The 26,771-nt window shown below is 46.0% G+C and overlaps 1 protein-coding gene across 2 annotated transcripts in view; it reads right to left on the bottom strand.

The window, feature by feature from the left end:
• The window catches only part of pik3r3b (phosphoinositide-3-kinase, regulatory subunit 3b (gamma)), a 176,852-nt gene extending 155,772 nt beyond the window's left edge, over window positions 1-21,080 (bottom strand). The window contains exons 1-3 of one of the 2 annotated variants that reach the window (XM_068589669.1): window positions 20,968-21,080; window positions 20,383-20,519; window positions 19,306-19,682 (exon numbers count right to left, since the gene is read on the bottom strand). In XM_068589669.1, the coding sequence (XP_068445770.1) occupies window positions 19,306-19,657 (352 nt within the window). In that variant the 5' untranslated portion in view covers window positions 19,658-19,682; window positions 20,383-20,519; window positions 20,968-21,080. Of the gene's footprint in view, window positions 1-19,305; window positions 20,040-20,382; window positions 20,520-20,967 lie in introns of those variants that run through there. The other variant, XM_068589670.1, reaches the window with a different exon arrangement.
• Window positions 21,081-26,771: the final 5,691 nt, after the last annotated feature.

Raw genomic sequence — 26,771 nt, 5'->3', positions numbered from 1 at the left:
GGCAGCAGATTTTGCGAAAGAAGAAAGAAACGAAAACACCGGCCTTAACCGCCGGCGGATTTGCAGAGATTTTGGTTGATCCGAGCGCCGGGCTGCCAGTGCTGACATCAAGGCCGCGCCTCACTCGGGATGAAGGTTGACAGGTTTCCAGCCTGAGCCATCTGGGTCACGGAGGAAAACGCAGTCGGGCTTCCATTTCAGAATTACCCACAGATAAGGCGCCCTGAAAGATGGATTTAAAGATAGATTTACAACTCGAGAGACGAGATGAGAGCGAGGGAGATGAATGGATGTTGCTTTTAGAGGGGTTTAAATAGATATTAAATATATATTGCTACTGCTCTTTCTATTTATAAAATCAAGGTCAACAGGTCATTTGCTTTTCCACAATTGGATCCAGTTAAAACCGAGGGAGAGTTATGAAGAAAAGAAGCAGCAGAGAAAGAAGCACGAAAGAGAGGAGATAGTGGTGAGGGAGGTGCTTTAAAAGCTAAGTAATGAAATGATAAATGGGGAGAATAAATTGCCGAATGCAAGATGTATAACAACATTTTCCACTGCGGAGAGCGAAGATGGGGCTGGAGGTAGGATTAGATAAGAGGCCATGGAGGAGAAAAAGATAAATGAGGAAGAGATTGTTTTAGAGGTAATGGGGTAGTGAAGTGGTGTTTTATTAAATGAGAAAAGTAAGTGGTGGAGGGAGTGTTCGGGCGGAGGGTGTGTGGGGTGGATAACATGGACCGGAGCGCTTCAAAGTGCGTGCGTTACGGGCGTTTGTGTGTCCTAAAACAGCGTGTGATTGAATCTCTCATGGACGCAGTGGGCGTGGGCGCGGCGGAAGACGCATGGGTCGGCTAACACAGGGTGACAAATTTGCACATGTAAAGAGAGAGAGAGAGAGAGAGAGAGAGAGAGAGAGAGAGAGAGAGAGAGAGAGAACTGCAAGCAGCAAACATGCATGTAATTAAAAAGACACCACTCAAATTCAAACGTATTTAGAAATACGTGGAGAGCAAAGTGCGCTTTCCTTTATTTATTTATTTATATATATAGTGTAAACGGGAAATAAGCAAACAGAGCCGGAGAGAGGACGCTCCCCGCTGAGCGATGAGGAACAGAACAATGGATTAGAGGGAAAGAGACCCCCGGTGGGACTGAATAATTAGCAGAGGAAAGAGGTGACGGAGATGGCAGTACAGAAAGACGGAGGCAGTGAGGGAGAGAGAGAGGCGGGGGGAGAGGGGGGGTCAGGGAATCGAAAAATGGGGTCAGGTGGCGCAAAAAGAGAATTGATGGAGACGAGACTAAGAGAGAGAGACTTGTGTAAAGCACAAGAGACATGTCCAGCACACGGTGTCAGTGTGGGGTTGAACGCCGCCGATCGAGAGCCCGAGATTTACGGAGGAATTCTCTGCATTCTCAAGACGAAACCTGTTGAACCGCCTATTTGTTGTTTTTTTTTGTTTACCGATCATTCACAACTTTTGTCCGTATAAAACAATGATAAGTTGAAGATGGAGACATACTAGAAAGATTTAGCGGCTGATTTGGGCATTCTAATGTGCGTAAAAATGAAAATGCTAACCTGCAGCGATTTTACAAGCACAATCTTTCCTATCCTAGCATGCTAGCATAATTACATGTGCTAATTGGCAGCCAGCGCAAAGTGCATTTCTGACCAAATGCCTTGGCCACCCGTCCAACATTTGTTGAGGTATTCCAGACTAACCCCCAATTGCAGACCAACACTGTCGTTCCTAAAGATGCCTTTACTAAACATTTTAGGATCCCACTGGTTTCTGAGGAAAAGGAAGTATCATTTGAGAATTCCTGGTGGGCATCAGGTTTTTTTACACTCCCACTTATTCAACCATAATACTGGCATTTTGTACCAGGACCAGTATAATGTTGGATGAACTCGAGTCATTTTTTCATGAGTAGGTTTTGATGAAAGGTGTTTTACTTGTGAACCCATCTACTACCTTTTCCAGAGAGCTCAAACTGGTGCATTAACTCTTGTTATGGTTCCCATCTGCTGTGGCACACAGCCCTGACAATAAGCCGCAAGAAGTGCACTAAAGTCTGAGAAGTAATTGCTCTTTCAGACCCCGGCCAAGCTCTTTCCCGTATCTTGGTAGAAATGTCCTTTCCTCTTGTTTGTCTTGGGTAACCGAGGAGAGAACAAATCCAAACGTTTGGTCCAACTGCTGTTTTACTTCAAAATGCATGGCCTCAAATGGGCAAAAACACATCTTGGTGAGACTCTGGGACTTCCTGATAAAAGTCTAAGGGAACAATCTGCAGCAATGTGAGCGCGGAAGGTCATCCAACTGAGGCAGAGCTTTCCAAATCGTCCCATGAGCCAGTTAGAGAGGCCCAGGGATGAATTATAGAGACACAAGGTCGACAGCAAGCTCAAGCCGAGAGCATTGATGGGTCAAGAAGGTGTCGAAGAGGCACAACAGGACAAATTAAACAAAATACAGTGCCGACAGAGGATTACTTCTAACCCTGACCACATAAGGTATTCTAAAACATTCCCCCCTAACTAGTGTTCTGTGTTGTTACAACTGTTTTCATACCAAGGATAATAAAATTGGATTTTAGTACCACCTTTGTTTAAGAAAATGATCTTCATAACAGGCTTTTTTCCCTTTCAAAATAACTCTACATATGGCCATGTAGAATGATGTGTTAAAGGGGAACTCTGTACCTTTTGCACATCATAGACTGTTCACAGGTGCTAGCAGAACACTACTGCATGCGTGAACAAATACAGAACTGCACTCTTGTGTTATTTTAGGATGGGACTTGAAAGTAAACTGTGAGTACAAAGCCTGGGGGCATTAACATCTAACAGTCTCTCACCTTAAGTTGCAAATCTGGACCTGAAAAAAATGCCAGAAACCTGAAAATGGGTAAGGAGTTAAAAAATGTAGTTTACTGCCAGATCTAGTTTTTATTTTAATGCCGTTAGTAAAACTGTGGAAACAATCCTCTCCCAGCTTGAGGGGAGGCTAAAACGTCTTTTATGATTCATGCTGTCAGATATGGGACCAGGCATGGAGGGTGGTCCGAGGACCAGAGAGCCGAGCACCTCCAAGATTTCGTAACAACGCACAAACCATGTTGCAATGATTGGCTTTGGAGCAGCGGCCAATCACAGTTGCCAATCTTTTTTTTTCAAAAAGGCAACAGCGACAAGACTGCTGAAGAGAAGAGGTCCGTTCTTGGAGCCGCTTTGACTGGAACCAGTACGAATGACGTCTGCACCATGCTGAGACCGGTTCAAAATGAAGCAGTCATGCCTCTTTGAAGATTCATGCGACCACTCTGTGGACGCCTGATGAAAGATCAATAAAAAAGACAATCAATGCAAACTTTGAGTACTCAAGAGTACAGCTTTTGGTACTTGGTATTCACGGACGCGTTTACATGCGTACCAACACCCACGCCGACACCCAACATATGAAAATCAACAAACGCCACATGGGGTCTTCACTGCGATTATTGACATGCATGAAATCACGTTAGAGGGAAAGGCTCGCGGGTGCTCTTAAAACATAACGATGAGTGGGGTTTTTTTTTTTCCCTCCCCCTTCTATTAACTCTCCACATATGTGTTTTATCTGCACACAGTCGGCTGCCAAAAGTGTGGAAAAGAGCGAGAAAGTCATCCAATATTAATTCAAACTCTGATGCCAGAGGGGGGAAACAAGGAGATGACAGGGAGGAAGTAGAAAGAGGACTAAATGACATTGAGGCAACAAGAGAGAGAATTATGGGGGAGTGCTGGAACAGAGGAGCCGAGATACAACAGAGCAAAGACCAAACAAACCGCGCGTGTGTGTGTGTGTGTGTGTGTGTGTGTGTGTGTGTGTGTGTGTGTGTGTGCTAGAGAGGGTGTGGTGAGTTCAGGGGCAGTTCAACTCAACCCTGGAGGGCAGCAGCAGCGGCAGCGGCAGCGGCGGTGACTTCACGCCATGTTAAGGGGGAAAAAAAGAGAAAAGGGACCAGAACAAAGTCTGCATCAGAAATACAGAGGGAATAAGAGGAGAAAGAAGAGGAATGACTAATGACCGGACGGTAAATATGTCTCTCATCTGCGAGCTCCTTCATTAATAAAACATTAGACGGCCTCTACAGAATGTTGCTTTTCATCCATAATTATCTCTTTGCTCCCGATTACAGCCCCTCGACTCGGCTGGAATAGCCCCTTTTTCCTCTCTGCACAGATCTGGAGATGGACGTTGTGTTCAGGTGTTCAAAGACGCAGGGAGAGAAGGGTACAATGATGAGAACAATCAGAGACAGAAAAGGCACAAAAGTGAGATTGCGAAGACAATCTAAGCAACAGATAGAGAGCGGGAGAACTAAGAGGGGAGGAGAGAAGGGGGGGGGGGGAGAGAGAGAGAGAGAGCACACATGCGCCTGCATCGCAAACAAAGACAGTAAATACAGGTATTACCCCTTTTCTGCCGCCTCGTCTCCGGCTCCACAGGCAGATTGAGAGCTGATTGCAGAGCCACAAAGGTGACGTTTTTCCCACAGATTGGAGAACAAGGCAAAGATGAGTCTACAGCCATGCAAGTTATTTTGTGAGGCAGTTATGCTCATTGTGAGGACAATCACACTGGAAAATGGATACAAATTGTGCCTCAAAGGTTGCATTTCATCCTGAGTGGTAAAGAGTGCATAACATGAGAGGTTTGGCTATTTCGCCGAAGATTTTGTGCTGATTATGGTGCCCAATGAGTCATCAAAGCCCTCAGGGTATATGTAGAAGGAACCATGAATGTCTGTGCAAAATGAAGTGCCAGGACATTACAAAATAGTCAAGCTTTTTCACTGAACAATTAAAAGATTTGAGGAGGGACTTCTGGGGACCCCGAACGTCTGTCAGAATCTCATGTCTATCAACCCAATATTTTGTCGAGGTATTTTAACATCCTTAGAGGTTTCTAATTTAGCCTGGCAGATGCCAATACCCGTAGCTGGGGTTAAAAAAGCATTTGCCAAACGATTTTACATTTGAATTGTTTTCTTTCAGCCATCCTTGCACAAAAATCACACTGTGAAAATACGTGAAACACTGAGGGACCGACGCCAAGTCAACTGGCTTCAGAGGACTCCTGACTTGAGGTTGCAATTAATATCGATGTATGTCCAAAATGTCATCAATTTATCATTTTACCCGATTGAATGTGTGTGTGAAATCATAATTGGCATGTTATTGAATCATGGTTTTGTGAGGTCACAGCGACTTTTGTCCACGGAATTCCAATCAGTTGGTCATTGAAGCCATTTTTTTTTTTTTCATTGTCTCAAGAGGTTATTGAGCTATTGCTTTCAAAAGGCATTAATATATGTTCACGCGTCCTGTGAAGATGAGTGTGCTAATTCGCTGCTCGCTGATTAATGCGTTAATTAGTAAAATGAAGGAGCGCGTAAGCAAACCTGGTCGCGTTTAATAAATGATGGTGATTATGTGACGACATCAGTCGGCTGCAGAGAGTGTGAAAACAGCTGAGAGTCATTAAACTTCCATAAAGACGTCACATCTCTGCGTGACAGGCGGAATAATGGAACTGTGGCGCAAACACACACACTGACGAACACACTTTCCTCCCACACACACACACACACACACCTGCCTCCATACATGCATCAGTGTAAAGCCATGCAGCGTGACCAGGAAAAGGCAAGGTAAGGACTTCCAAAAGGCCAACAGGAAAATGTTCCCACTCAAATCACAGACGTGGCAAGAACGAGGAACAAAGGACGGAAAGAAAGAAATCAGTCAGGAGGAGCAAAACGCTGACCTTGGAAACCAAACGAACAAGAACGTGTAATGAAGCACCTTCCGCCACGAGGCATCGGTCGTGTTTATGCTTCGCGTTTCACAAACACGAGCGCGCACTGGTTCAACTGACACTGCAGAACTGTCACGGGGAGGAGGCGCTCACAACCCGCAGCATCTACGACTTTAACGTTCCCACGTTTCCCCCCCTCGACCCACAGGTCAGATACTGAACTAACGCTGCCGGAGATTTATAATGAAGTGATGAAGATAAACAGTCGGGATGAAGAAGGAAAAAAAAAAAAAAAAGACAACCTCACGATTAATGAAATTGTGATGAAGGAAAGCACAAAGTGACAAGCCACTTTGTGAGAATGATGGACGACGGAAAAGGCTTTTTTCGAAGCTGCAGTAGAGATGAATAATGGCCGCCACATTGTGACGCCAGTTCCTTTTTGTTTTACTGCTCCATTTCAGGAGTGATTTAGTGGAGAGAATCCACACCGATTTCACCAAATATCTCTCTTTTGGGCTAAAGAAACAGCAACGTTTGTCAAAGTCTTACAGCATTATACTGGTAATTTTACGCCAACAGGGTGTTATTGATGACGCTGCTCCAATTAGGGGTCTGCGCGATACGAGGGCTGGAAACTGGAACCGCCTCAACAGAACGCAGGCATCGTGAATGCAAGCAGTTACACCTGCACGTGTTGGAAAATAAACCGGCATAAACACGGGAAATGCACATGCAAATATTGCACCAATCTGAGAGGCTAAATGTAGTTTAGCAACGACCGCATAATGTTAAAGATGCGATGGTTTTGTCCAACGTGAAAGACTTCCTGAGAAGTAATATATGCAATGAAAAGATACAAGATACAGCCCATCTAGTTTTGGGTGGAGATAAATGTTACTTGAGAATAAACGATATATTTTTTAAATCATGCCCTTGCGTCCACAACTGGAAAGAAAGAATTCAATCAAGCAAATTCTGTATAATGCAAGTTGAGAGGGTGGAGAAGGTGTTTTAGTGAGAAAAACAAATGTGTATGAACTTGAAAAGAATAGCACTTTCTGGAAGATGTTTTCTATTCTAATAATTTTCATTAATAAAGGTTGACTTGATTTTACAAGAGGATTTAAAAAGGAAGAAAATGCACGTATAAAACCCGCCGCCAAAACAAATCCACAGCGCTCTTGTAGCTTGCCGGACAGACTGGGGCTGACTGATGCACCAGTACTAGTACACACTAGTACACACTAGTACACACTGGCCTGAAGCGTGCTGGCTGTTGCTGTGTGGAGATGACTGAAGCTCAAATTGGCCAAAATCCAGATTCCTTAAGAACCTAACGAACCCTGGCAGCCAAACAAGTGGCGGGAGGAAACCGTCACTGAAACGAGACCTGCAGCAACATCACTGAGGGGCTTTGGTGCAGCGGCCACACGGCCGGCATTGCTGGTCACATGATGCCCACTGGCCCAAAATGTAATCCCCCCCCCTAATTATCATCAATTAGTTCAATGCTGTAAAACAATTCATTTGTTTCTTTGAGCGTCGCAAACGCTCTGGCATAACACTTTGCATTATCGGAATTTGAGTCGTTAACCTCGACATAAATATCCAAATCGATTCCATCGCGAGTCAGCCCACTGAGGCAGCGGAAGGGCGTGAGAGCGTTGCCTCTAATCGCGGGACCCGGGTGGGAATGAAGAGCTCGCTGCGAGTGTAAATAAAGCAAGCAGCGTGCGGTGGCTGAGAGCGCCAGTATGAATTACAGCATAAACAACTCCGTCTGCTCCAAAGTGACACCAAACTGCCCGCCATCACATTTCCCTGCTTTAGCGACAGATCACGAGGGCAGGAACGAGCCTCGGGCCGCCGATTCCCTTTTTGCACCCAAAGTCGTTTCAGCCGTCAAGCTATCCTCTCTCACTCACACACACACACACACACACACACACACACACACACACACACACACACACACACACACACACACACACACAGTGTAAACTCAGAGCCGTGTGTTTAACCTCACACACCTTCACAAACACACGTGTGTGTGTGTGTGTGTGTGTGTGTGAGGGGTGGGAGGGGAGTCGCTGTGTCAAAATGTGTCCCATGTAAGCAAACACACTTTCACCGTGCTGGAGGTGTGTTCTCACGTATCCGATGACCGGCTTCAAACACTTTCATGTCACAGAGGAAGACAGCGGGATATAAATGTTTGGGGGAAGATTTATAAACCTGGCACAGTTGGGTGTGTGTGTGTGCGTGTGAGAGTGTGTGTGTGTGTGTGTGTGTGTGTTTAGACTTATTGCTGTATAAGTATCAGGAGGATCAGTTTTCTGCCCGTGTTTCGTGGTCCTGTGCACATTTTCTTTGTTCTCAGCGAAGATGAAAGCCGACAGGAGGGAAGAAAACGACGTTTGACCCGAGGGCTCGATGTGGGCCGAGCAGGACAAACTGCTGCACCAGGCAAACACTGACCTCCTTTTCCTTGCGCACACAGCGTCTCTTGTTTCGTATTTTCTAATGAAACTGCTCCTCTAAGTCAAATCTACACAGACACATTACAAAGTCAGGAGAGATTCCCCATCACTGTGACCCTGCCTAAAGATTTATCCTCTCAAAGTACGTGTTCAGGAGTCTTGGGAGAATGGAACCCATTCCCTAATTTCAATGGAGAAAACAGAAGCTTGTGTGTGTGTGTGTGTGTGTGTGTGTGTGTGTGTGTGTGTGTCAGATTTAGCCCGCGCCCCGACACCCTTCTGGTTTTACAAAGTGTCTTTTCAACTCAAAAGCTCTCCAGTTGGCCAAATGTAATCCCAACTGGCTTCTGTGGCTTCACACACACACACTCTTTCTCCCTCTGTACCAGCGGTGCCAAGCACCGCAGTGCTCTGCTCGTCAGCTCAAATATCAACACAATAGCTCAATTGTGAAGCGTGGTTTGGTTTATGGATGGGGTGTGTGTGTGTGTGTGTGTGTGTGTGTGTGTGTGTGTGTGTGCGTGCGTGTGTGTGTCTCTCGCTCTCTGTGTTTGGTCTAATCCCTCTAAATCTGCTGCTCTGTATGACTTTTACAGCCCAATTTATCACTTCCCACACTTCTCTTTGACTGCTTAAAGCCCACCGTTAGGCCCCTCCGCACATGATCACCATCATAAGCTGCACTCACCGCAAGGTGTAGGCTTACATAACCAACGCGCACCAGGTCAGGGAAGGGCACCTTTGGTTTTTCCGCATCTGCCTTTTCTCGAGCCCGACACACAGTCCTCCTCCAGAGAATGACATCATGGAGCGAGTGTACAGCGCATGAAAGCATCTCTCACTTAAAACTAGTACAGCAGCAAGGTGTGAAGTCGAGGCGACACGCTACTGGCCCAGGCTGGCCGCGCGACCCGTGGCTCCTGGCTCTGGATCCATCCTGCGTGAGGAAGTCAGAATACATAGAGGGCGAAGAGACGGACGCTCCCCAAGGTGTCGGCATGCTTTTAGTTCAACACAAAACATATTGGTGTCAAACTAAAGTAGGAACGAAAAACGTTGGTTTGCCGTGAAGCGTCAACATCCCAGTGCAGCAGGAAGAGGGCGAGCACTTAGTCGCACACGCCAGCAGCCACAAGGAGCAAAACGCTGGCACTTGAGGCACCTCAAGAGCCATTTCTCTGTATTCAGGAAAGTTGATGAGAGCACTTATGTTACCACGAGAAGAACCCCTCGGATCAAATTTTCCACACAATAAATGCATGTGGGTTTTCAGTCCACCTCAGAAATAGATTCTCGTGGGGGCAGCAATGTCGTTCTGTCTTTGGCATGAAGCGGAGAGTGAAATGACCGACTGAAGACACGGCGTGGAAACGATTAAACTGCTGCTTTCAGGCCTTTTGATTGCAAACGATTCGGCGGTGCGTTCCATTGTTGCTGCGCGATAAACAAAACGCAATAAAAACCTTGAACTGCAATCATGAACAACAAACGGGACAAAGGCGCTTTCACGGCCTCTCACATACAGATTGTCTTTTAATGAAGTCATTATGTGAAAAACTGTGCTTATAAACTGCTCATTAATACCAACATTGCAGTAACTTGCAGCAGCGTAAGTGCGCCGCTTTGAACACCGCGCGAAACGCATTACTGCCTCAGAGACAAAAAAACAAGCTGCTTAAATTATTTTTTACAGTCCCTCCGATTGCTGAAATTAAAGCGGTCAAACGACTTGCACCTCGAGTCTATCGAGAGCCTTCAGAGGACATTAAAATGCAGCGAGGAGGAAGGCCGTAAAAAAAAAAAAAAAAAAAAAGCGCTGTGGTTTTTAATCGGGGCTCATAAACGGGCCGCGGGAGAAAGCAGAGCTGCCGTGGACAGAGCGATTTCTCTCACCCCTCCGTTCCTTTGCGAACATAAAACTTGGTTCCGAGTCGCTGCACAGAAATCAGGGAGGAGGAGGATTTACAAGCGGAGTCTCAGCTCCTGAAGGCACTCGAGTGGCGACAGGCATATCCCGGGTTGAACGAAGCAGAAGGTCTGGTTTTCGGGCCCTGCCGTTTGCTTAAGAAGTGGTCCTTCACCTGAAGACGTTTTTTGGGGCAGTAGCTACGAGTGACGACACTCTCGTCATGTTTTGTCGTCAAGCAGATATCCCCCCCTCCCTCACCCCTCTCCTTCCCAATTGTCTGACATAATATTAAACCTAAAAGTCTCTAGGAAATCGCATCGGGAAAGTTTTGTCAGATGAATCAATAGTAAAGCTAGTTTTTAGGTACGGGAGATCGGGAGATACATGGAGTACAGTTAGGGACACGAAGTATCATAGTTTAAAATGTGTTACAGCAATATGAAACTACACATGTCGACAATTATGATTACAGCTTTATTTCAAAAGGTTTGTAATGTTCTACTTTAATTCAGGTTTCCAGAAAGGAGCTTTTCAATCTGATGCCAATTAACCCGAAATATGTTCCGACGCAGTTGTACACAGCCGTTTATGTCCAGAGGTTCTTGTTTTTTGAAAGAAAAACTCAATCCGACTGAAGGGGTGCAGTTGAATAAACAATAAGGGAAAAGGAGAGTACAGGTCAGTCGACAAATAATTTCACCACCAGGTCCACTCCACAGATGTCAAAGCGCATCACATGAGCTTCAGCACTCGCCGCGTCGCACTAAATGTCACGAAATTGAAGATCTTAAACTTTCCATCTTCTCTGACCATTTTGACCTCACGGCCACGTTTGATTAACAGATGAGGAGCAAACTAAATCTACCACTGATGATGATGAAGATCTTGTGATATTAAATCGCTGCTGAATGGACTTTGCGGTGGGAAATGGTTTCTCATCCTCGTCGTCAAGAGTGACCTTTGAGGCTCAGTGTGTCTCCATTCGGTTCGAGATGCTTTGTTAATGGGTTTGAAAAATCTTTATTTGAGTATACACACGCCAACCAGATCCAATTGTTGACATATTCAACCTTTGTTTCTTTCTAATGCGTTTAATACTGGACTTCTTTCCTCACCGGGCTTCTACAAAGCCGATACGAGTTTAAAGATAACTATAATCCCTGTGGAGCTCGGTTTGTGGCCTTTTGCTGCTTACGCCGACAGTCTATGGGTCACACTCGGCGTTCTGTTTGATGAAGTCGGTGTGTACGCCCTGGAGCACTTAGGAAAATGATGCAGTGTCGAGTATGAACGCCGCCGTCCACGCTCGGCACTCACGCGACCATATAAACAAAGCCAAGGCGGGGAAAGAGGGCCGCAGAAAAGAAAAGAACAAGACTGAGGAAAGAAATCAGATCCGAGCTTTATATATATAAAGGTTTCCTTCCAACTGAAAAGAGGTTTAATTTATTATCTTTGTTTCCACACAAATAAAAATCAATGAGGTTCGTTTTGGGGTTTTTTTTTGCGGCTGTTGTGCGCTTATTCTTTAACTGCTGACAAGTAAATCCTCCCCGGCTCAAGAGGAGAAGCCTCCCAGCTCAGCGCAGTGATTCCAAGGCCAATTAGGCAGCCAGTAAAATAAAAGCTTTATTGACAACAGCTCTCCCCGCCGGTCCGCCTCGCTGAGCCTCTCCACACTGTGACCTGAACCTCTCGCGGATGGATTCCCAGAACCACCGCCGCGCCGCTGCCCGGGTCTGCAGTTTAACAGCCTGCGCGGGCGGGTCACCGCCGCGCAGCGTCGAGGAATTAAAGCGCTGCATCCTCGCGGATCCTCCCAGGGTCGCCCGGGCTCCTGTTTTATTCATGCCGTGTTCATCGGAAGCACCTTTCGCCATCACCGAACGACTCCGCAGCTCCACTGCATTCATAAATATAACGACGTGTGGACCGCCGTAATTGACTTTCGAAACTGTGACAATAAATCTGACCTAACACTTTAGAGATTAAAGATGTTAGCATGCAGCACTAGGGAAAATACACACACACACACACGCACACACACACACACACACACACACACACACACACACACACAGTAATCGAATGCTTTTACTTTTGAAAAATAAACAACAAGAAGGTGAACAATATATATATTTTTGTTTTCAACCTAAGGTAAAATGTGAAATTTGACAATAGTGAAAATGTTACATCTATAAATGTTGCAATGAAAAAAATGAAATCATAAGAAAGAAAAAAAAGAAAAATCTAAATATGTATAATATATATCACTGAGATGAAAGAAAACGTTTACTTCAGCTTACATTTTTGTCAACCTGTCTGAATCGTGCCTGCTGCTGTAATGCTAAATTAAATATTTGTTTGAATTCTGAATAGTATAAACAACTTTGAGTTTGATTTAAAATAGACCTAAACTCAATCCCAGCGACAACGCTACTGTTTACAACGACAAAGTCACGACAGAAACTCAATAATATCTCACTCGTCGCACCTCCAGAAAGCAAACACGCCTGCTGAGGGACACTGCGACAGAAGGCAGGACCCATAACCCGCAAGGTCGCTCACTAGTGTGTGTTTGGAGGAGCTCAGTCCTGACACAGAAAGCAGAGGCGAGGCTTATCAATACTTACTAATTAGCGAGTTTCAGCACCCGTCCCTCCTTATATATATATATTCATCGCCCTGAACTTTACAAGGCTCTTCTATGCGTTTGTTCACAGTGTGTGACCTTATCATTGACACAGTGTATTGTTCGTGAGTGTGTGTGTGTGTGTGGTCTGTGATTGACAGTCAAGAGTGCAGACAGCCTGCAGCAGTTTGCAAAAAGACTCGTTTCTATACTCTAATTGGCATGCAGCCCTGCATGCCGCCGCAGAGACCTGCAGGCAGCCAACCAGCCAACAACACCACTGCAAAGAAGTACAAAGCTGACTTTAAAAGAAGGAAGCGTCACATCAGCATATTTGGGTCAGCGCGTGTGTTCATGCGAGGCCCGAAGAACTCTTTCATTTTCTTAAAAATCAAGAAAAAAACCACCGTCTCCAACGGAAATGCACTCCGCTTTGTAGGTCGGTCACTTCCCTGAAACCAGTGTTGTCATTAAAGGCCAGCCACGAGTGTCAAGATCAGTGTGTGAGGGCTGTAGATTAAAACATACATCTACTAGAAGATATAAATAATGACTTGTTCAGACGGAGGACTGAAGTGGGGAATGAAATCAAAGTCGGAAAGGAAAAAGACAAGCAGCCAAAAAGTGTTCTGCCAAGTCACAAGTCCACACGGGTGACACTGCATTGACACACACACACACACACACGCGCACACAGGTCAGCGAACGAGAGTCCATGAATATCTGCTCAGTTAGCGAAGTCTTAAATGCCTCTACGCGAACAGTCAGGCCTTCAAGAATATTTCTAAACTAGAGAGAAGAAGAAAAAACCCGGCGGTGGTTTGAGATAATTCCATGTGTGAGTGTCGGTATATTGAATCAAGCCGGAACGAAGCAGATGGAAATGCTTCAATGCGTCACTTTGTATTAAACAAGTGAAATACTGTCAGATTTCATAAATCTACGGTTATCCAGCAAAGTCCGGGCCGACTGCTGCAGAATGGGAGCGCGGAGGGCGGCCAGATTCGGTTTGGTGTTTGGTGCAGATTTTTGGCAGAGAAATAACTCCACTGAGCAGCAGCCGGATCAGCTTTTGTGCGCACAGAGACGGAGATATCATATTGTTCAGGCATTGGGAGGCTGCTTTGCTGCATCAGTTGAGCCTAATTGCAATTATTTGATTATCATCAACAAGATTTTTTTTTTTTTATTTATTTGAAGTTAATTGAAGTATGTAAAGTACTGTTCGCTTTGATTATTCATCTGCAATTTGTGGAGTCATGTTGAACCATCTCCCTCTCTTTATCAAGCTACGTCCCTTTGCCGCTCAAATGTTATTTTCCTCAAATCAATTACCAAACGTCTGCTTCGCTGAGGTTAGCAATTAGTTTTTAACTCGATATGAGTTAAAAACTAATGAGGAGTAACTCGATTCTGTCAAAAACTGACAGAATGGTTCAAACCAATATGTTTTCAGAACCATGCATTTCATCTGGTCACCTGGTTGATCAGATATTTTCCCAATTTTAATTAAAATCTGTACCATCTAAATTTCAGTCTGTTTGTGGTCGGAGAACATTTTAAAATGCTGGCGTCTTCTATATCTGTCAGATTCGTGATCATCATGACTCATCCTTTGATCAGATATTTCCTGATGTATAATCAAAACATGTATTCTTACATTTTAAACTATAAAGTGTCGTATTTGCCCGGGTAGGACAGCAAGAAATTCCCTCCTCCGCTGACGATATCGCTTCTTGATATTAGTTTTTAACCCACCTCCGCTCAAACCAGTGGCTCCACATCCGGCAGAGTGGAGGAAACGTCAGATAGAAGATATAAAACTGAGCTGACAATTCAATTCTGTCTGGCACCCGGCAACACTGCTCCTTTTTGTTCCCCCCCCCTCCACACAAAAACAAACTCCGAAGGGTTCACCGTCAGAAACGATTCACAGCTTCCCGCTCTCCTTTTGTCTCACTTCACACTACGCGCCTCAGTGCCTCCTCCCTTCACTGGGCCGCATTTACGCTCCCTCACACACACACACACACACACACACACACACACACACACACACACACACTGCGGACACACAGGGGCCATTAGAGCCGAAACAAAGAGCTCAGAGTCGAGCTAAATATAAACCCACAAATGAGACCGTTTAGCCCGGAGAGTTTGCCCGGCCCGAGGCTGCGCTCATCGATCCCCTGAACGCATCGCGCAGCAATGAGGGTGGAAGAGATGACGCCGAGACACACACACACAAACACACACCACACGGACAGACTGTGTGAAGCTGGCAATTACTGCTCTGCTTTTTTTTTCTTCCTCCTTCTCCCCGCCGACCCTCCTTTGTGTCTCCTTCTCATTGTGTTTGATCTCCCAGTCATTATCCGGTGCGGCGGCATTTCATCACCACCCCGATCACATTGATCCGCTGCCCCGCTCCGCACCAACGACACCCCTGAAGACAGAGACACTCAAACGGCCCGGCGCTCAATTAAAAAACCTCTGATTGCCATCGACAGCTTCTGTTTGATATGCGCGCGCGTGTGCGTGTGTGTGTGTGTGTGTGTGTGTGTGTCAAACACACACAATAAAGCAGGCCAAGCTGAAGGTTATGATGAGCTCTTTGTCCAGACTCTTCACGCATGTTGTCAGATGGTTAGGAAATGTAACGTGGCGTGTTAAAAGAAAACTTCCTTTCATACGCCATGGCTCGGTCAGTTTCGTCACAGAAATGCTCGTTTGTACTTTGCAACTTCTTTGTCCGTTCTTCTTTGCTGGTTTTTAATTCTATTGCTGTTTGGCCGCTGTCCATGAAAGCCAACCCGTCCTGTGCAGTGTTGACTTCCGTTGGAAGAAGTGATTAAAAGGCGATGATGTGAAACTTTCGAGACAAAGTTCCGGTCATCGGCTCATTATTTTTCGGTAGTCTAACCGTCTCAGCCTCATTACCGCCGGCTTTGATCGTGTCATCGCCGACCTTTTTCAGCGGCGCGTATCGACGTAAAACTAGAGGCCAGGGTGCGTGTGTTTGGTCTTCCGTCCTTGTGAGGTCCTCTTCCTTTCTTCAAAACGGATGTTTTGAGGCCTTAGACTTTGGCTTTAAAGACTCCGTTTAGAAAATGGCCGCGCAAAGAAACTCCCACACTTCCCGCTGTGACTCAGGTCTCTCTGTTCTCGCTGGACGCTGACCCTTTCCGCGAAGCCCTGGCGATCCTTCGGGGGGGGGGGGGGGGGGGGGGGGAACGATCCGGCAGCGTCTAGTCTCCTGGTTAACATGCAATCACGCCGCTCATTTGAATAACAGAGGAGTAGCGATTGTGAGAGACGCGAGCTCCGGCTTATCACGGCAGAGCAGCGCTCCTCATGGCATTAGCCCGTCAGGATCGGCCGGAGCTCCGATTACCTCAACATCTCTCCTTCGTGCCCGCGGGTCGATAGTGACAAGGAGACGGTCGGTGATTCATTAGCTTACGGTCATAATTAATGTTGCATGGAGCTGGCCAACAGCCCCTCCCCCCCCCTCCCTCACCTCTCTCTTCCTTAGGGGACGGGTAAGGCGTTCACAATCGCGCGGCGTCAGCTAGTGTTGCGCATTGATTAGTACTATGAGGCCTGTTAGCACTATTAGGTATCACAACTGATTTAATCAGCGCAGCCGCCGGGAGAGAAGTGCAATATCCCGGGCAACAAGTGGAAAAAAATGGAGAAATGTCGCCTGACTTTGAGACAGGAACTAGTTCATTTCCACTAAATATGAACCGATGGGCGGGTCGAATGGCGTTCGCTCGCACAGCAGCGAATGAATGTCAACGATTCCGCTTGGTAGGAATTTCCAGCTGCCAGGTTTCAGTTCAGCCTGATATCATGGTCTGTCGTTGTTAAAGTGGAATTCAAATTTAATTTGTTCAAATTGATTTAAAATGGTCAATCTATATTTGCATCTAATACTTGCAGAAATCCATCACCTTGCACTATAGCAATCTGATTGTTTATGAATAGAAAGAAATGTCGCTCCTACATGCCTGCACAGTCAAACGCTGCACACTCTGAGTTGGACCAGTGTCAGTCCTGCTCCCAGGAACATGTAAAACCAAAAATGGTGGTCCCAAAACCATGTTGTTCCTAAACGGAGCGCTGGAACAGAGCAGGGCGTGCCGGAGAGTCGGCGGTAAACAGAGGCTGCTCCGACCTCGTGGTTCTGCTTACTGCTACACCGCCGCCGCTGCTGCTGCTGATTTGTGACTGCGGGAATGTGGCGTGTCATGCCATCGGTGCCTCGACCAATCAACTATTCAGGACAAGCGGCCTTGTGTGCGGGCTGGACGGATAGATGTATGGAGGAATGGAGGGACGAGTGGCTTTGCTAGCACTTTAACTAAGAGCATCAGCTGCAGCAAGCAGAGACGTATAGAAATGAGACATTTACCCAGAGTGTATGGATGCTATTTATACGAGACGGACCCAACCCACTCCATAATAAAAACAGACGGGCAGCCAGACAATTAAAGAGAGCAGCGAGGCGACAGAGGAGGAGGAGAGAGAGAGAGAGAGAACACTGCTCTGCGTCTGACCCATTTAGAAAATGAGGAGCCATAAACACAGCGGATCTGGACTCGGTCTGCAGCAGAAAGCCGGGGCTATAACGGAGCTAACCACTCCAACTCTGTAAAAACACTAATCAAAGCCTGCATGGTTCAGAATAGCTTTTCAAGTGGGGCAGCCCCTTTCGAGAAGCTTTTCACATGTTGGTTTCTGCTCCGTTCTAAATAAATCATCAAAAATTCCAGCTGCAAGCAACGGACACAAACGGACACACAAGGCTCACACGCCAGTGTACACGGTACGTTGCCCGGCGCGTCTTTCCGACTGGGATCATGACCAGGAGACAACATGAGACGCCAAAGAAGGCGGCGATTCAGTCAGAGCACGCCGGGAGGCAACAGTACAGGACGCGACATCTCTGAATGTTTCCAGAAACTGCACAGTCAGTAACAGAGAATGTGGGGCATTGATCTGCTGCTCTTCATGGCGTGCCAGGCGCAATTGTTACTGTGGCACAATAATTCAGACTTTTCAAAGTGTGAGTCAAGGTTTGTTGACACTTTGTTTTGGCCATTATGTCTACCATTAGGTCACAGCTCTGGGAACATCAGCACCAAAGACCAAACCTAAATGGAACAGGGCCAGAGTTAATGTTAATGAAATGAGCCTATTGTTTCAGCTCTGAGTCGGTGTTGCAGTTTAGTCAAACTTATCCATCGACTGTATACAAGACGGGGCCGTAGTCATCATGAGGTCGGCCGTTGGTTTGTGGGTGACGTCATCACCCATCTTGGAATACGGCCGTTGCCGTGTTGTTTTTTTCCCCCGCAACCGATGAATGGAAGTTAACGCCGGACACGGCTCAGGAAGCAACAGCAACCTGTCAATCACAGCAGGCCCGCCCTGAAGAATCCTCTGTTTTAAGGTCTATTTGAACATAATGTACCGAATGAACATCACGCTGTATTGAAGAAGAGTTGAAACTAACAATCGAGACCATAATTATCCCCTTTAGAATATTTACTGGAGACATCAAGTGAGAAGTAGGGTCATTTTCCTCATACACACACACACACACACACACACACTCAGACTTGTTTTTGCAACCAGAGGAGTCGCCCCTTGATGTTCAGCAGAGAAAAGTATCTTTCATTACCAACTTGCTATAATTTTTTGGGAGACGAACACACACACACACGGCCTTAACCCAGTGAGGAGGAGTACTTACCCGGTGGGTTTCATGCAGGGCTGGTATTTGTCTGCACTTGAGCTGCAGGGTCAGTGCAGATCACTACGCTGATCCTCCAGCAAATAGGGGTGCTCAGTAGCAGACGCAGCTGCAAGTGATCAGCTGACCTGAGCAGGCAGCGAGGCCACGGACCAATAGTTATAGCTATAGTATGTCTGTAGTTCTAGTTTGTAGACATGGCGTACGTGAGGGTATAAAGATGGAGTGTTACCATCACAGTTCTGCAACCGTGTCACGGTGATCGCGACGCAAATGGCATCCGAGAAAGCCCCACGGCCGGCCCACACACAACCTCAGTGTGGACACTGAAAAAGCCCCGAAGAAAAAAAAAAAACTCCCAAATTTCATCCGTAACGCTGCCGAAACCACAACTCAGGTTCATGTCCCACAGCAACTCTGTAGTCAAGCCCAGGACGCTTCACCGCAACGGGACCAGGCGGGCGGTCTCGACACCGACACCGTACTCACACTATAGAGCAGAGCAGCTCACACCGGCGCCAGACACACGATGAAGACCAACATCAAGCTTTACAGCCAAAACTTTTGTTCCATTCATGTGGATCTTTAAAAAAAAAAAATAAAACAAATACTGATTACAATCAAACTGCTAAGTCAGCAAGATCCAAGCGGAGGACCCAAACTTCCTCACGATGCGTGTGTTTGTGCGCCGTGTGGGACGCACTCACCTGAAGCAGCAGCTGCTCCAGGAGGCTGAGCACCCGCGTCGGCCTGTGGTCCCCCGGGGGTCCGCGGTACCGGCCTGGACCAGGACTTAGCCGCAGGCGGGCCGCCCCTCACCGCCCCGACGTACTCCACAAAGGTCCCTGGAAAGTCGCCCTTCTCCTTGCTCCTCTCGTTGGTGCCGTGCAGCCAGCCTTTGGGGCTGCGCTCGTCCCCGTCCTGGTAGTCCAGCCCCGGCTGGGCCATCAGAGAGGCCTTAAGGACGGTGAGCAGGTCGCCCGTCTGGAGGCTGATGTCATTGCCGCGCTCCCGCTTGTACTCAAAGAGCGCCCGGTACTGGAAGCTGTCAGAGGCCATGGCAACGGGGGTTCATAGGGTGGTTCTAAAGCCAAAAATACAGAGGTTGCCTGAGATTTGTGGTGTGAAAAGTAAAGTCTGGAAAAAATAGCAAAAGTAAACTATTAGTTAGAAATCCCTGAGGTGAAACCAGAACTCAACCTGAACCTGGGAAACCTGACGGTGCCTGAGATTTGCTTAGTCGTGCTGACGACACGGTTGAAAAATGATAAAAATCTGATCCCTGAGGTGGAATTTGACACCCTTCTAAGTCCTACAACCCCATGAAGAGCAGGTCCGATCTTCTTAATCCGAAAACACAAGTCCTTTAAGTGCAAAAGAAACTGAAGTGAACGGTCAACTTTTGCTTTAATACTGCCCGAGCAGTTCTTTAATAAAAATCCACAGTATGAATCCACCCGACAAGTCAAAGCTGTAAAGTCGGAGGCCTCCAAATGGACAGGAAGACTGCCCATCCGCCACTCTGTGGCTGTGCGGGGAAAAAGAAGAAAAAAGAGGAGCGGGGTGAATAAAGAGAGGGGGGGGGCTGGAAGGTCTGGAAAAAACTGTAGGGTGGCACAGTTTTCTAGGACGGGGCGACCTCCAGACGATCCCCCAAAGCTTCTGCCAGGATCCTCCGATGTTAATGAGAAAGTGTACGTGTATGTCAGACCAGACACCCCCCCCCCACCCCCCCTCCACACACACACTCACACGCTCATTCACTCAAACACACACACACACACCTGACAAAATCCACTGCAGTGCAGAATTTGGCTTCTTGTTGGGAGTGTCCTCGTGTGCACTCTTCTGTGTGAAATCTCGCTGCTTCGCCTTTCTCTGGTCTGTGCAGCCTCCTGGAGCAGACACACGCACCTGCAAACTTAAAAAGGAACTTCTTCAGGCTTAACATCATCACACACACACTTATTATGTCCAGCTACTCAGATTTTTTTTTACTAAAGTAAGAACATAGGAGCTGCAGCTGAGGCCTGGGGGTCCTTTTGAATGTCAGGGGGTGCCAATAAAGTGCAGAGCACGAGCAAGGCTTCAATTGAAGTGAAGGCAATTTGAGGACATTATTGGAGTGAGAAAGCAGTGGAAGCGTCTCTCAGCAGGCTGACAGAGGGAGCAGCAGCCCAGACGATCCGTTACAACAAGCGTGACGAGGCGAATATGAACTTCAAGCCAGACAGCGTGCCCGACTAAACTCGCCCTGCGCCAGTCTGACCCCCCGCCGTCTGCCGCCGCCCGCTTGAAACACACACACACACACACACACAAACACACACATACACACACACACACACAGCGGCCAAAAAAAAACTCACCGCACGTGCGAGCCCCTCGTCTCCCTCCACCACCTCCGCCGCCGCCGACGCCCCGGTGCGCGAACCGTCCCGCTTGCGACACAACCCGAAACCCCGCCGAGCGAGCCCGTAGACATCCGCGAGATGAGAGGGGAGAAAAGAAAACAACAAAACAAAAAAACAAAAAAAGCCCCAGTCAGGAGAAGTGGATGTGCGCGTGGCTGGTCCAGACAGGCAGCCTCGCTCGGGTGCTGGGTAGTGAGCGGCAGTGCTGATGTCAGTGAAAACCCCTCCCCCTTCCGTCTGCGAATTATGCCAGCCAGCCAGCCAGCCAGCCAGCGGAGACGGGACGGGGTCGGCGCGGGCGCACCGCCCGCTGCTGAGCTGCAGCAAAACACTGCGCGTGACCCGGTTACGGTGTCCGGAGGCTCTACTGCGTTTGTGCTTTCTCTCTTTGGTTGTCACTTGCTGCTGTTGCGCTCCACATAGGCACGGAGGATGAGCAGAGAGGCGGTGATTTATGTCACAAAGTGCGAGTGGCCGGGGAAAGAGTCCCCGCATGTTTTTAGGAAGGTGATACATCATTTAAATACAAAAGTTATTTTTTTTAAAAATAATAGGCTAATGTAAGGATGAGACTTGAGGGTGGTGGGTGATGGGAGTTGAGTGCAGGCTTGCTTCAGTGTTGTCTGGTGCGCACATGACGCAGCAGCAGACAGCGGCAGACTGCAGCGTCATCAGGTGCGCACGTTTTCTGTCTGGAGCTGCAGAGAACATTTAGGTACAAAGTGTTCAGAGGAGGATGGAGGGCTGCAAGACTCAACTTTTATCTGACTTTCGAATGACCAAACGAGACAGAAAGAGAATTTCAAAAAGGCAGCTGAGTGACGGTTGGATATGTGGCATACATTGTCTTTGTTGTAATCTAATCTGTCACATTTATTATTTTTACAATATTGATCTCATCTTGGTTTTAAATATATGCTGCCAATTTGAAATTTGATGCATTTCATGATTCATCTATTCATTTATTTTTTTTGTACATATGACACATGTACATGTTTTAATACAACATGTGAGGTTTACAGGGACACGCCCGGCTTAAATGCACAGCACATAAATGCAGCATCGGCAACTTTCTGATCTGATTCATATTGAAAGAGTTAAAGGCTGAAAGTAAAATGTAATTTAAATGCACAAATTTAAAGATTTAATTTGTAAGATAAAAACAGGTAAGAGTGACGTATTACAACAGCTATCATTACGTTTTAAGGAGTAAATAGAGGATTGGAACGGTTGAACAAAGGGAGCGGCTGTGATCTCACATGATCAGTTCACTTTATTGTTGAAGGTGAAATGTTCTGAGACTTTAACCTGCGAGATTTAAGACAATGAGACAGTCTTTGTGAAATGTGTAATACCAAATTATAGATAGATAGATTTTTGAAATTTGTTGTTTTAGTAGCACCTTACACCTTACAGACACACACACACACACACACACATATATATATATATATATATATATATATATATATATATATATATATATATAATACTAATACCTATATGTACAGCTGCAGGGTAATAATTTAGCAAATTGAATCGTGCAAAATGAGAAGTGTAAAAATCAAAGTACATGTATATTGTATATGAAGTGTGTGAAGTATAAATAAACATAAACATGTACAGTGATAATTAATCCCTTGGGATCTAGCAAGAGGTGACTTATTGTAAATATACTACTGTGTCATTTGCAAGTGCCTGCATCATTTCAAGTGTTGATTGTAAAAATAAAAAAAATGTTACAAAATCTATCAGTACATAGCACAGTGCTGGATAACTCTTTTGGAGAAGGAAGTGCTCTGCTGACCCTGCAGTAGGTGGTGGAGTGGGTGGTCCAATATGGACAATAGTTTCTTCCAGCGCTGGCCTGAACAGAATCACAAAGTTATAGACATTGTCTAATTTAATTGTTTTTCACAAATGCATAACATATATTATAATTATTTTTTTCCTATCAGCTTATTTTCTCATTGCACAGGTCTTCCTTTGTTGCCCTGCTTTCAGCCTCGAGCCTGATGCACTGCGTTTTAGGGCAGCAGGCTTTCATCCAATCAGATTGTTTCTCTCTTGTGTCTCTATGTCAGCAAAGCAGTTTAAGCAGGTTTGCAGATTAAAGTACACTGAGAGTGGATGTTGTGGCTGAATGTCATGAACGTAGGTTTTTCAGCTGTAGAAAGGGATTAAAGGCGGAGGTAGGAAATGCACATCCCACCACTGGTTTCTTCAGCATCCTCCTCTCCACCACCGGACACTCCTGCTTGCAGCCGATGATGGAGTCGGCCTTCTTAACCAGTTTGTTAAGTCTGTTGGTGTCACTGGCTCCCATGCTGCTTCTCCAGCAGACAATGGTGAAGTACATGGCACTGGCCACAACCGGCTGGTAGGATATCTCAAGCATCTTGCTGCACACATTGAAGGATCTAAGCTTCCTCAGGAAAGAGAGTCAACTCATCCCCTTCTTGTAGACAGCGTTGACGTTGGCCTTCGAGTTCAGTCGGCTGTCGAAGGAGACACCCAGGTACTTGTACTCCTCCGCCATTGTCCACGTCCTCTCCTAGGACACTCGGATGTCTTGGAGCCGTTGTCTTCCTCCTGAAGTGCACTACCATCTCTCTGTTCTTGGCCACGTCCAGAAGCAGGTGATTCTCACCGGCCCACTCTACAAAGTCACTCACTACTGCAGTGTATTCCTCCTCTCAGGTTTACTGTGTGATCATTTAAACTAATTCAAAACAGTGTTATTTGGAGTTCCTTGGTACAACTTTCTGGTTTGATATATACTTGTATGTTCTCTTCCTCTACTGTCCCTCTATATGCTCTCATCAGATAGATCAGGCTAAAATAATGATGAACCCCGACGATGTAGGACTTTTCAGTGGTCACAATATATTTTGCTGACAGGAGTTCCAGTGTCAACATATTTATATATCTTCTCTGAACACAACCTGGTTTTTGTGAAATCTTATTTTTTTTTTATTACGAAGACATTATGAAGAACGTGAGCGTTACCAGAATAAAAATAATTAAACCTTTAGGCATAAATCATTATCGAGCAACTGTGCGTGAAAAGACAAAAGCAAAACCCCAAGAGGATTGATCTGGAGCTGGCCCGTGGTCTGTTTTTATATTTGCTAATATCCAAAAAGTACACAAGAGACGCTTCACGGATAAGTGAGGCCCTCAAGCTGAAGTGTTCTTATGAAGTCTGGTCGTTCAGGACGACACAAAATGACAGCAGCAACAAATAGCTCCAAAGATGCCGGCTATGTCTTTTTTTTTTATTTTTATGTCACTATTCATGCAGCAGTTCATTACAGAAGACACAACATGTGAATTAGATAGGTTTACTTTTGTTATATTTTGATAGAACACCTTCTTCCAGTTCGTTTGCTAAGTGAAGATGTGTCCTGGGCCGGTCCTTGTATCCGGTCCACATAACTTATTGTGGAAAGACTGTGAACATGAGAATGTTTCACCAGTAATCAAAAAGTGCCTCTGGTGTTTTCAGAGAAAATAGATTAGATATTCCTTTATTAGTTTCGAAGTAAGGAAATTTGCAAGATTGCACCAGCAAACAGGGTAAAGTGTGCATATAATTAAAGCAAGTTATATAAATAATAAACAGTAAATACAGTATATGTATAAATATATATATAAACACAACACCTCTGGCCTCAGCTGCCGTCGACATAAAGAGAGGCATGAAAACATGTATAATAATACTGACAAAAACATTAAAAATCAGTCATGTACCGTGTATTAAACACAACTTAGCTCAGATTTGTCATGAGTCTGCATGAGAGTGATATTTAACTCGGACAGATAGAAAACAGTTTTCCGCTCCACTCTCACACTGACATAAAAATCATGGCTGCGACAGAACTTTCTGAATCTCAACTGCAATGAATCTGAAATACTCATCATTGGCCCTAACTCCTTGACCCGCTCAGCCGAGACCTTCTCTCCCAACATTGACGGCTCCAAAGTCACCTCCTCCACCCAGATCCGCTACCTCGGTATCATTCTTGACCCCGCCCTCTCTTTCCTACCCCACGCAAACCACATCAACAAAACTGACCTCTTTCACCTCAGGAACATTGCACGCCTCCGGCCCTCCCTGTCCTCTGCCACCACCGAAATTCTCATCCATGCCCTGACCACCTCCACTGTTGACTAATGCAGCAGCATCCTCTACGGCTCACCCAACTAAATCCTAAATAAACTCCAATATGTTCAGATTTCTCGACTGCTCACCTCCACCTGCTGCTGTGAATACATCACCCCGGGCCTACGCAACCTCCACTGGCTCCCGGTCAAGTACAGGATATACTTTAAAATATTACTCACCACTTGAAGCCCTTACAAACTTGGTCCATACCTTTTCAGACCTGCATCCCCCTTCTGGAACGCCCTCCTCATCCACATCCATCAGGCTCCCACCCTATCATCACTCAAGGAAGCCCTCGAAACACACCTCTTCAAACAGGCCTTCACCTGCGAACCCCTGCTCCTTACCCTCCACTACATGACTCATTCCGCACAGCTTCTCCTGTTTTTCTATCCATCAAAAATGTTCCGTTTGTCTTGTTTTGTTTGCTCCTACAATAAAGTCAGTCATGGACATTTTATTGCACTACAATTACGTTTATCAGTTCACATTCTTTTCATACATTTACCCCGTGACCTGAATATTTTCACCTGCATCAGTCTTGTTTGTGTGCATTCAATGTCAAAACGAGCGCCATGACAGCATCGTCCACTCCTCCTCGTCATCATCGCTTCACGGTAACAAAGATCCTTTTCCGTTACGTGACATCTATTCTGACATGCGGCCGCGTATGCAAAACGTACAGGCGATAAGAATCAACAAGGCCCTTGCAGAGAAGATATAATCAGGATATTACAGGCGTTTAGTCATGCTTGTGTCTCAGTGTCAGACAGAGATTGCTTCTTCTGTGCCTCCCGAGCTTACGCCTTCTTCTTTGTCAGATCTCCCGCGAACCACCGGCCAATCAGACGGAAGACGATCTTTATGAGAGGAAAGTGTGACTTCCCGGAGGGGATGGAGGCTCGTTGTCCCAGATTAAATGTGTCAGGCTGTACAGGCGTCATCTCCCTCTATCGCATTGGGAGAGTGCAATTACTCATGAATGCAAACAGTCCGTGCTCGTGGAGTCTGTGTGGACACTATGGAAGCTTGAGTGAATGTTTGCTGGAGGCTGTCAGGGCCGAGTGTGGCTCCACATCACGTCAGACTGTCTGGTGTCACATGGTGAGAAAAAAAAACATCCTCTGTATTACCTGAAAAATGTCCAGGATCAGCTTGGATACTGTAAAGTGGGAACTCTCAAGAATACATAATGACTTTTCCTGGAGAAAAAAAATACCAAGGAACGTACAAAAAAAAAGATTGTGCTAGACCGTTTTTAATTAGATATTGCATATATTTACAGCCAAATAGACAATAATGATGATGATAATAATAATAATTCAACGGTGAGTCTACAAAGGAAAATAAACATGTCACATATTTTACACACTTCAACTGCACACATCAAATTGAGTGCGAACCTCTCCAAGACACTCCACTTTTTCAAATTCTCCTGCTTTTTCATTGAAGTTCAATACAATACAAGATGCCATCTGCTTCACCCATACATCTATCAAATGCATATCCTGGCCTGCAGGAGTCCAAAAGTCATGTCAGGCACACAGTGACAGTTATTAAAGTGAAAGTGGCGGGCATGGTGTATCCCGCT

The sequence above is a fragment of the Clinocottus analis genome, unplaced genomic scaffold (genome assembly GCF_023055335.1).
Source record: "Clinocottus analis isolate CAN_PGR_092001 unplaced genomic scaffold, fCliAna1.0.p SCAF_23, whole genome shotgun sequence".
In the NCBI taxonomy this organism is placed as follows: Eukaryota; Metazoa; Chordata; class Actinopteri; order Perciformes; family Cottidae; genus Clinocottus; species Clinocottus analis.
Note: the sequence above shows the minus strand (reverse complement) of the source record. Positions and strands in the feature narration are given on the sequence as shown.